General features: G+C 39.6%; 1 protein-coding gene across 4 annotated transcripts in view; it reads left to right on the top strand.

Annotated features, from left to right (window-relative positions):
* The window catches only part of KIAA1328, a gene marked incomplete at its 5' end in the record, with an annotated part of 384,225 nt that overhangs the window by 319,305 nt on the left and 52,446 nt on the right, over positions 1-12,474 (top strand). For all 4 annotated transcript variants that reach the window (XM_079942020.1, XM_079942019.1, XM_079942021.1 and 1 more), the window contains one exon: positions 8,397-8,505. In XM_079942020.1, coding sequence (XP_079798146.1) covers positions 8,397-8,505 — 109 coding nt within the window. The remainder of the gene's footprint in view (positions 1-8,396; positions 8,506-12,474) is intronic.

Here is a 12,474-nt window from a genome sequence, read left to right as displayed (position 1 = left end):
ATGAGATAATGCAGGTAAAGTGATTTAAAGTGATTAGCAAGCTAAAAGGACATAGTGATGCTTAATAAATATTTCCTGAATACATTATTTAGCCTTAAGGTTTTCTAATTTAATGCTTTTGCTAATTCCATGCTCCTTATTCCTTTCTTTCAAAAGTTCACCTCCTGCATCAGATCTTCCCTAATCCTACAGCCAGATGTGATCTCTCCCACTTCTTAATTCCTCAGACTTTTCCTATTATTTTTTACAGCAGTATAGCATAATGGTAAAAACCCTGGGATCAGATTGGCTGGATATGACTGCTGGTCACTTACTAGCTTTGTGATCTTGGGCAGGTCATTTAAGTCCCCTACAGCTTATTTTCCTTATCTGTAAATTATATATTAAGAAATAGTATCTATTTCTGGAAATGGCAAAACTATAAAGATAGAGCTGGAGGGTAATGGGAGCAGGCCAAACAGGGAGAAGAGATTGACTACAAATGGGCATGAGGGAACTTTTTGAAGTGATGAAATATTCTAAAACTGAATTACAAAAGTGAATAAGTAAATTCATGACAAAAATATTAAAGACTGGGTTGTGGCCATGCTTTCATAGCTGTATAAATTTACTACTATTTATCAAACTGTACACTTAAGAGGCGTAAATTTTATGGTATTCAAATTATAGTTCAATAAAGCTACTTTTTTTAAGAGAATACATTGTATATGGAAAAGGCTTAGAATAGTACCCGGCACATACTAAGCATACTATATCTGTTAGCGGTTATTATTACCTTGTACTGCCTTGAGTTATTTATGATTCTTTACCAGATTGTTCACAGTATCTCATTTCTTACTCTCACATCTTCCTTCCCCTCTCCATAAACTAAGCCTGAGATTAATCCTAGCACCAGCCCCTGTGAATCATTAGGTACTTGGTAAACATTTACTGACTGAATGCATTGTATGAACTAATGGAGTTTGTGTCCAGTATGAGAAAGTACTGGTTTAGGTTGAAGGTCCCACAGGTTTGTATATAAGTCTGAATTGTACATTTGGATGACTGGTCTTTTATATCTCTACATGATAGAGAACAGTCAATATTGAGTGTGACTTTTGAATACCAAGGATCTTGGTGATTGTTTTGATGCTAATCTCTGCAGATATAAGACTCTTGCCTTCTCCAGACCTGATTTTCTCTGGTCACACTTAAACTGTGCCACTCCCAGAGTTAGCACGTGGTATTCTTGGTCTGGTATTCCAGAGCCAAAGCTGATTTCAGGTCATTTGAATATTCACCCTTTTCTCAAAGAAATAGTGACTCTTCCCAAATAACTTCTTTCAGTAGCCTGGGCAACAGTTTCCTAGGAACCAGAAGAAAATTGTGAATGAGATTTTTATAGTCTTCCAAGAAAAAGACAGGAATGTTTTGTGTTATGTGGAAAATAATATTAAGAAGCAGTGGGGAGAAGGAGAAGATGGCAGAGTAGGAGGACATAGAGTTCACCTCTTCCCACAGGGGCATCAAGAATACATCTACAAATGGAACAGTTTTTACAGAGCACCTGCTGAACACTAGCAGAAGACCTCGGACACCTAAAAGGATAAGAAAAGATCCCCGCATAACCGGGGGGACGGAAAAGAGAAAAGGAAAAAAAGAAAAGAGGAAGCAGGATGGGACCTGCACCCTGTGGGGGCTTTGGGAGGAGCTGAAGGAGAGGAGAGGTCCCTGCACCCAGGGAACCCCCATTGCCAGTGGGGAGATCAGCTGAGACAGAAGGGGAGCGTCAGGGGCCTGAAGGAGAGCACAGCAGCCAGTCTGTGGCAGGCAGGACAGAGTGAGACCTACACAGATGGTCCATGACACAGCCCTGCATGCCCCAGCCTGAGTTGTGTGTCTGCTGGTGTGGACAGGGGCTAGATGCTGGAATGTGGGGTTTGGAGAGCAGAACTGGGGAGAGAATTGCTGTGGGCTGTGTGGAGACAGCCTGAAGGGATGGGAGTGAGGAACTCCACAACTGGGAATGCTCCTGGAGGAAGCCCAGACCACCATGGAAGTGAAGCGCCATTGTTAAATGACATGTGAAGGGCAGGGTCACCATGACAGTCTCTCTCCCCGCCCTCCGGCCCCCGCCCCCAGAGGCAGTAGGAGGGGTTCCTGCTGGAGCGGGTTCGCACGTCCCCATCAGTCGCCACCTCTGCCCCCTCCCACCAAAGCATGCCAGTGCACCCCCGTCACCGCCTCCACCCACTCTCGACTGGGCAGGGAGCAGATGCCTATGGATGGCCCACATGCAGAGGTGGGGCTGAAACCAAAGCTGAGCCCCAGGGGCTGTGTGACTAAGGAAGAAGAGCTGAAATCTCTCCTTTTACCTGCACAAACCACAGATTAAAACCCTGCAACTGGCTTGGTAAACTCAGTGCCTGCAGAACATCTGAACAGACAACAAGTGCTCCTGCAACTGAGGTGGGTCTGGCTTTAGCAGGTGTGAACTTTGTGGGCACGTACATGCAGGGGTTAGTCCAGGTCAGAGTTAGAGCTGCCCCCATAGCGCCCATAGCGCCACAGTGGGTCCAGATCCAGGATTACCGCAATCTTGGGACGTGACTTCAGTGTATCTATGTTGGTGGCCTGGTAAAAACAACGCCTGAGAGACTCCAGGGCCAACTGCCAGCATACCCACAGTTAAGATGGGGCTGAGAATAGTGCCAATAACAGAGTAACTTGTGAGCTCACACAACAGGTGGAAGGTGACACAACATAGCATGCTCACAGGTGAACAGCTCCAGAGGAGGAATACTCAGTGGCTTCTCTTCCAGTGGGACTGCTCCAATCCCACCTACCTCGCATCACAGATCAGAAACACAGCTAAGAAACAGATCTGGGGTCTCTACTCCAACTAGGGAGCAGACCCCACCCCGACAACCACAGAGCAAAGGGGAGGCCCCACACAATACCCAGGGCAGGCTCTAGTCACCACAACACCAGTCAAACCCCTATCAAGGGGATAACGTCCAGCATACACTGAGGAAAGAGGGAGCAGACATCCATACTAAACATAGCCCTTGCACCGAAAATAAATAAATAAATATATATATATATATATATATATATATATATATATATATATATCTCAAACCCATGCAGGCTACACAGGGATGTTCCCATATAAAAATAGCCCTTCAAGAGAGTCTAAGGGTCTGGGATCGGGAGGAAGAACCCCCAGAGCATTTAGCCTTGAAGGCCAGTGGGGCTTGAGTGTAGGAGCTCCACGGGGCTGGGAGAAATGGAGACTCTACTCTTGGAGGGCACACACGAGGTCTCAAATGCACTGGGACCCAGCACAAAGCAGTACCTCCACAGGAGCCTGGCTAAACCTACCTAGGGGTCTTGGAGGGTCTTGTGGGGAGGCAGGGGTTGGATGTAGCTCACCGTGGGGGTGAGGACACTAGTATCAGAGGCCCCAGGGAATATTAATTGGCATGAGCTCTACCAGAGGTCCCCATTTCAGCACCAAGGCCCAGCCCCACCCAACAGCCTGCAGGTTCCAGTGCTGGAATGCCTGAGGCCAAACAACCAGCAAGACAGGAATACAGCCCACCCATCAGCAGACAGGCTGCCTGTCCAAGTCGTACTAAGTCGTACTAAGTTTGCAGCCATCCCAAAACACACCTCCCGACATGGCCTTGCCCACCAGAGGGACAAGACACAACTCCACCCACAAAAGGGCAAGCACCATTCCCTCCCACCAGGAAGCCTGCACAAGACCCTGGACCAACCTCACCCACCAGGGGGCAGACACTAGAAGCAAGAGGAACTACAGTCCTGCAGCCTGCAGAAAGGAGACTACAAACACAGTAAGTTAGACAAAATGAGATGACAAAGAAATATGTTGCAGACGAAGAAGCAAGATAAAGAACCTACAACAACAACTAAATGAAGAGGAGATAGGCAATCTACCTGAAAAAGAATTCAGAGTAATGATAGTGAAGATGATCCAAAATCTCGGAAAAAGGATGGAGACAGACTGAGAAGATACAAGAAATGTTTAACAAAGAGATAGAAGATCTAAAGAACAAACAAACAGAGATGAACAACTGAAATGAAAAATATACTAGAAGGAATCAATAGCAGAATATCTGAGGCAGAAGAACGAATAAGTGAGCTGGAAGACAGAGTGGTGGAAATCACTTCTGCAGAACAGAATAAAGAAAAGCAAATGAAAAGAAATGAAGACCTCTGGGACAACATTAAACTCACCACTATTCACATTATAGGGGTCCCAGAAGAAGAAGAGAAAGAGAAAGGGCCTGAGATTATATATTAATTATAATATTATATTGTATTATATTAATCAAACTGTCAAAAATTAAATACAAAGGAAAAATAGTAAAAGCAACAAGGAAAAAGCAACAAATAACATACAAGGGAATCCCCATAAGGTTATCAGCTAACTTTTCAGCAGGAACTCTGCAGGCCAGAAGGGAGTGGCACAGTATATTTAAAGTGATGAAAGGGAAAAACCTGCAGCCAAGAATACTCTACCCAGCAAGGCTCTCATTCAGATTCAACAGAGAAATCAAAAGCTTTACAGGGAAGCAAAAGCTAAGAGAATTCAGCACCACCAAACCAGCTTTACAACAAATGCTAAAGGAACTTCTCTAGGCAGGGAGGAAAATAAAGAGGCCACATCTAGAAATAAGAAAATCACAAATGGGAAAGCTCACTGGTAGAGGCAAAAATACAGTAAAAGGAGGAAATCATCCACACACAAATATGATATCTAAATCAGCAGCCATGAGCAGAGGAGAGTACAAATGCAGGAAATGGGAATTGCATTTGAAATGAAGAGACCAGCAACTTAAAACAACCTTGTATATATATAGACTGCTATTTCAAAAGCTCATGGGGAATGCAAACCAGAAAACTACAATAGATAACACACACACAAAAGAAAAAGCAACCCAAACACAACACTAAAGATGGTCATCAAGCCACAAGAGAACAAAAGAGGAAGGGAAGAAAAAAGACCTACAAAAACAAACCCAAAGCAATTAAGAAAATGGCAATAGGAACATACATATCAATAATTACCTTAAATGTAAATGGATTAAATGCTCCAACCAAAAGACGTAAACTGGCTGAGTGGATACAAAAACAAGACCCATATATATGCTGTCTACAAGAGATCCACTTCAGACCTAGAGGCACATATAGACTGAAAGTGAAGGGTTAGAAAAAGATATTCCATGCAAATGGAAATGAAAAGAAAGCTGGAGTAGCAATACTCATATCTGACAAAATAGAATTTTAAATTAGAAATGACAGTGAAGGACACTACATAATGATCAAGGAATCAATCCATGAAGAAGATATATAGTTCTGGATGTCCTAGCCACAGCAATCAGAGAAGAAAAAGAAATAAAAGGGCTACAAACTGGAAAAGAAGAAGTGAAACTGTCACTGTTTGCAGAGGGCATGATACTTTACATAGAAAATCCTAAAGATGGCACCAGAAAACTACTAGAACTCATCAATGAATTTGGTAAAATTGCAGGATACAAAATTAATACACAGAAATCTCTTGCATTCCTATACACTAACAATGAAAGATCAGAAAGAGAAATTAAGAAAACAATCCCATTTACCATTGCATCCAAAAGAATAAAATACCTAGGAATAAACCTACCTAAAGAGGCAAAAGACCTGTACTCAGAAAATTATAAGATACTGATGAAAAAAAACTTAAAGGTGACACTAACAGATGGAGAGATATACCATGTTCTTGGATTGGAAGAATCAATATTGTGAAAATGACTAGACTACCCAAAGCAATCTCCAGATTCAATGTAATCCCTATCAAATTACCAATGGCATTTTTCACAGAATTAGAATAAAAAATTTTACATTTGTGTGGAAACACAAAAGACCCTGAATAGTTAAAGCAATCTTGAGAAAGAAAAACAGAGGTGGAGGAATCAGGCTCCCTGAATTCAGACTATACTACAAAGCTACAGTAATCAAAACAGTATGGTACTGGCACAAAAGCAGAAATACAGATCAATGGAACAGGGTAGAAAGTCCAGAGGTAAACCCATGCACCTTCGGTCACCTAGTCTATGACAAAGGAGGCAAGAACATACAATGGAGAAAAGATAGTCTCTTCAGTAAGTGGTGCTGGGAAAACTGGAGAGCTACATGTAAAAGAATGAAATTAGAACACTCCCTAACACCATACACAAAAATAAACTCAAAATGGATTAAAGACCTAAATGTAAGGCCAGATACTATAAAACTCTTAGAGGAAAACATAGGCAGAACACTCTCTGACATAAATCGCAGCAATATCTTTTTTGATCCACCTCCTAGAGTAATGAAAATAAAAACAAAAATAAATGAATGGGACCTGATGAAACTTAAAACTTTTGCACAGCAAAGGAAACCATCAACAGAAAGAAAAGACAACCCAAAACATGTTAGAAAACATTTGCAAATGAAGCAACTGACCAGGGATTAATCTCCAGAATATACAAGCTGCTCATGCACTTCGTTATCAAAATACAAATAAACCAATCATAAAATGGGCAGAAGACCTAAATAGACATTTCTCCAAAGAAGACATACAGATGGCCAAAAAGCGCATTAAAATCTTCTCACCACTGCTAATTATTAGAGAAATGCAAATCAAAACTACAATGATACCTCACCTCACACCAATCAGAATGGCCATCATCAAAAAGTCTGCAAATAACCAATGCTGGAGAGGATGTGGAGAAAAGGGAACCCTCTTGTGCTATTGGTGGGAATGTAACTTGATACAGCCACTGTGGAGAACACTATGGAGGTTCCTTAAAAACCTAAAAATAGAACTACCATACGACCCAGCAATCCCACTACTGGGCTTATACCTTGAGAAAACCATAATTCAAAAGGATACATGCACCCCAGTGTTCATTGCAGCACTGTTTACAATAGCCAGGACATGGAAGCAACCTAAATGTCCATTGACAGAGGAATGGATAAAGAAGAAGTGGTACATATATACAATGGAATATTACTCAGCCATGGAAAAGAACGAAACAATGCCATTTGCAGCAACATGGATGGACCCAGAGATTGTCATACTGAGTGAAGCAAGTCGGAAAGATAAAGACAAATATCATATGATGTCACTTATATGTGGAATCTAAAAAAATGGTACAAATGAACTTACAAAACAGAAACAGAGTCACAGATGTAGAAGACAAACTTATGGTTACAAGGGGGAAAGTGGGGAGGCAGGGAAGAGAGATAAAGTGGGAGATTGGGATTGACATATACACACTACTATATATAAAATAGATAACTAATAAGGACCTACTGTATAACACAGGGAACTCTTCTCAATACTCTGTAATGACCTATATGGGAAAAGAATCTAAAAAAGAGTCGATATATGTATATGTATAACCAATTCACTTTGCTGTACAGCAGAAACTAACACAACATTGTAAATCAACTATACTCCAATAAAATTTTTTTAAAAAATAAAACATTACTGAAGCTCATCCTACAAAAAGCATCTATCAAATAAGAAGCAGGATGAGATGATGTCCAAGGTCTCTTCCAGCTATAACATGAGAATTTGATATGTGAAAAAGCCTTATTGTATTTTTAATGAATAAAAAGTTGGCAATTTTGTTATTTTTTTTTAAAAAGGAGGATAAATTTCTTATTATTAGAAATAATAATAATTATAAAACAAACAAAAGGTCTTTCTGTCCATGCCATCTTAGTCTTGAGCACTCCAGAAGAAGAAAGTAATTATCAACTAAACATTTATTGCTAGAAAGGAACAAAGGCCAAATCAACCCTAGAATGGTTAGTTGAGCATCTTACTTGTTTTAACATCTTACTTGTTTTTGCATCTTACTTGTTTAGCATCTTACATGTTGAGTTCTTTAAAAGAAATATTCAAGATTTATGTCTACCTTGAAAGTTCTGGGGTTAGGATCAATTTAATTTGGAGGGTGTAGAAGTACAAAGTGCTGGAATTATCAATTTTGTCAAAGAGAGGAAAGAACTTTTCTTATGATATTGATAGTTAAAAGGAACAAAATAAACCAGTCTACCTCCTTGGGCATTTTTACAATAAACCCAAATCAGCAGGACTTTGATAGGCCATCAGGTTTAAAAACAAAATCTCTAGTTAGTCTGTTATTGCACAAATGCACTTTTTTAAAAACAAGATATTATGTATCACTGATGTTTACAAAACCGAAACAACTCACCGAGTTTTCCATCTGCCATTGTTTCATTTCATGGGGGAAAATGGCTTGCTTCTAAAGCTTGGGGATTCCTATACGAATATATTACTCAGAATAGACTTTTCCTTTTATTAAGTGCCCAAATTATTTCCTTTATTGTTCATGCAGGGACAACGGCAGAAGTAAGAAAAGATGCGTCCACATCTCCTATGACAACAGGAAGCCAAAAGGAGCTTGTAATCACAACCACAGCATCATTGCAACATGACACTCCCCGGTAAGTTTCAGGGATTCTTTGTTTTAATATTCTGCAGATAAGAACTTTTTTTGAGTTATTTAATAAGTATTGAAAAATCTTGAAAATTGTTAATGCCTCCTACTCAAGAGAGAGGCCCTTATTTGGAAGCATCTAGATATGACCAGGTTGAACTCTTGGAGCCCTTTCCTTTATGCATGCTTTTCCTTAATTGATAATGGCAATTGACAAGGATTTCCACAGAAACACAAAGCTAATCCTGCCTTTCATCAAAAAATCTGTTTAGCAGCAGGTCCTTCCCAACTTATCATGGAATGGTTATACACTTGGACTGTAAGCTTAACTAACTGAATTCATTGATATTAAAAACTGTAGTGGGTTTTGTACTACAGTTAAGTGACTGTCAACATTTACTTATACCAGAGACATTTGAGGAGTTAATACTTTGACCAGCCTTTTCTGGAGTCAGGAAAAGAACTACGTTATTAAAATTTCTCATATCTAATAAGCCAACTCCCATATTATACATTTAAGGCTGAATATATAAACATCAGCACCAAAAGGGCTTGGTTTATGTTTCCTTGGGCATATGATTGAGCACTTAAATTCCTAGCATCTTATCAAATAAATACAGATTTTAAGACTTAATTAAGAACTTTTGGGAAATGACTCTTAACACAGAGGATAATAATAATGGCTATCATCTATTAAGCATCTACTATGTGCCCAGCCCTTTGTACGCATTATCTGATTTAATCTTCATCACAGCCTATGAGGTGGTACTACTATCATACTCATTTTAAAAATCGGGAAACTAAGGTTCAGAGAGATTGAGTGACTTGCCTAAGGTCACATAGCTAGTAAGAGGTAGAGCCAGCATTTCAGACTCCAAAGCCCATGATCTTAAATATTATAATAGTTGACAATGACAACGTCCCTATTTTGGAAGCCACCCACAGTCAAAAGAAAATTTAGCTAGTTTACCACATTCTTTGTCCATTACTCCTTTATTTTTAATGCTACCATGCATGGCATTTTGCCAAAGACCTACAGTGAGTTGTGGCTCTGAAAGGTTGATGGGGCTTCCACCTTGGACCACTTAACATTGTGGATGAATGCTTGTGCTCAGACAGGATCCATCCTAGCTCATCTTGAGGGATTTCTTTGGAGGAGTTATAGGTAAAGAGGAAAGACAATCTGGATTTTCAAACTTAATGAATTTTCCTATCTTTGACACTAAGATCTTCAATGAGATCTTTAACACTACTCTAATGTGTTTTTGATGATTGCACTTCAGTTTAGAGGAAAGCATGAAAAAGAATAAAATGTTTCCCCAGTAAGCGTTTTATAGTACATCCTCAGCACACATTTTCTGAAATGGCCATATCAACTTTGTAGAGTTTTACAAGCCCAGGTTAAAATTGCTGTGAAGACTCATATCTACAAACCTTAAAAAAAGGATTCTTTATCTATTAGTTCTTAATGCTGCAGTTCAGCTAAATACAGATTCTCAGAAGCTTCTTAAATAATGAGCATTTGGCTAAACAAAACAATGTGCAGCACACCAGATTTTATCCTTAGAAGTGCTTGATGGCCTATTATAGGTCTATTATACAAAGTGCAGAGTTGAAAGAATAAGATTCAGTACTATGAAAATCAGTTAGCAGGAAGGCACAGTGGTTGCTTTCCAGACTTCAGAATCAAGATTATTTGATTTATTTTTATTTCAAAGTGTAGAAAAGGCATTTTTTTATAGACTGCTTTTACATATAAACTCTTAACACAAGAGGAAAGCCTGTTGTTCTTCATTCCAAGAAACCTTTGAAAGTACTGAGGAGAACAAGAATAAAAGTACTTTCCCTGTCCACCCTAAATTCCAAGAATTTTCAAGACCTGCAGAAAAGGATGGGGATGGGACAGATGCCAGTGGGCGACAGGTTTCCTTTGTTCTCTGAAAAGTGCTGGCATCTATAAGAGTCCCATGTGGGTCCATGTGCAGGTGATAAAACCTAGCTTGGCAAAGTCATCTTTCTCATTCACAGTGTACGTTGTTAATTGTTCTCTCTGCTGCGTGTCAATGTAATGTGAAATTTTCATTCTGCATTCAAGATGGGAGAAGTTGTGGCTGAAAATGTTAACATTTGCATTTTTATTTGTTGATTTATTTAAAGGACAGCCTCTCCTACAGCAATCCATCACTTGGTGACACCCCAAATGTGAATAATGTATTGTAGACTTGTGGTTACAATGTGTAATAAGTGCTAGAGACAGTAAAGGAATGTTAATTATGTTGCAAATGTAATATTTATTGACGCATAAAGTTTATTGCTTTCGAGGTTCGATAATACTGACCAGAGCACATTAATATCACTTATCCTGATTTTAGCAGGGCACCTTTGTATGTGGAAATATTCATCTATCTCATGCTAACAAAATAAATATGTAATTTACAGCACAAGCAAAGAGGGCTTTATAATAGTTTTCTGTGCTGAGACCTGCAGTGCTTCTCCCTTTCCATCTTACTTCCGGCCTCCAATACTGATCACACACCCCTGAGCTGTCCAAGAAAGTAAGCACAGTGGGCATCTCGGTACAGGAGGGTGGCACCACTGAACTAAACAATGCCTTGCATTTCTGCTTGCCTGGAACAGGCAACACCCACAGACCATTCCACCAGGAGAGAGAACTGGAGGGGCTTTTCTCTGTCATTCTGAACACCTGGTGGGTAGGTGAGCCTTTGCTCAGAAAGTTGAACAAATACCTTTCCTGCCATGACACTGAGTCAGAGTTTACCAATTCTACTTGATCCTCAGGTCTCCAGTGTGGAGCCAGAGCTGGGCAAGTTACCAATGAATTTGTTATGAGCACAAATGTTGCTGATAATTACCCCTTTTGTACCTTGCAGAATTAGTTGTGTCCATTGCCGGCATACAGACCTTATAAGAAATCTCTGAGACCCAGAGCAAAAGAAGTTAACGTTAATTAACAGCCATCAGCTGTAATTGTCATCCCCATTAAGATGCAGAATTATGTATTTCTTCATTATAAATAAGCTTTCTAATTGTACTTGATGTATGCCAATTTCATCAAACAGTATACTTGCAACAGGCAGATATTTGCATTAAGGTAGCTTTGGATCTTCAAATCTTTTATTTCAAATTTGACCAAGGAGAAAAGTCTGTTTGTTGCATGCAGTATATTTTTTCTATGTTGGTGTCTTTTTTCTATTCAGGTATGTAAATCTGGAACATTTTATATTAAAATGAAGACTATCTTCTGGGATTGTTCAGTGAAACAGATATCTTGTCACTTTTTAAAATACCGGTGGAGTTTCTATCTCTCAGTCAAATGACAGCGCAATAATGATTCCTTCCAAACTGATAGACAGAGGCAAATACCAGGCCTGCAGCAGCAGGCTTACACGCTCAGCCCCTGAAGTAAAAGGTTACTAAGGCTCCTTCTCTCTGTTCTTTCCTGACTCGTAAGAGTTAAGACTGGTACTCTTGACCTCTTTTTTTATTTTTCCCTGTGAGATGTGAAGAGAGAAAGACTGATCTCACCAAATCATGCCCAATTAGTGAATTTTTGGAACTGGAACTGTAGTTAGCCTATTTCTAGGAAGCACTGTTCACCTCACTACTCTAGGTTTTTTCAGAAAGATTCGTTTTTATCACAACACCAAGTTGATGTTTTTTGTTTTACTTGTTTGGTTTGTTTTTTGAGCTATGTCAAGAGGGATGATTTTGTAGAGCTTGTTTTTTTTGTTGAGGGAGGTTGGAAAATATTTGTGTATGTGCTTTGAAGGACTTAATAGCTTATTTGGGGAACTTTTAAAAAATAATAGCTTAATTTGTTCTTTTTTTTTTAAGACCTTGTTCCTTTGCTGTCAGACCATACGCTTTATGTGTTCTGAAATTTTTGCTGTAAGTTTCCACCTTGCCGAGCTTTCTATAGAGCAATTCCCAGTGCACAGTCATGCTCACAGGCAAC

Source organism: Stenella coeruleoalba, assembly GCF_951394435.1.
Source record: "Stenella coeruleoalba genome assembly, chromosome: 14".
NCBI lineage: Eukaryota > Metazoa > Chordata > Mammalia > Artiodactyla > Delphinidae > Stenella > Stenella coeruleoalba.
Note: the sequence above shows the minus strand (reverse complement) of the source record. Positions and strands in the feature narration are given on the sequence as shown.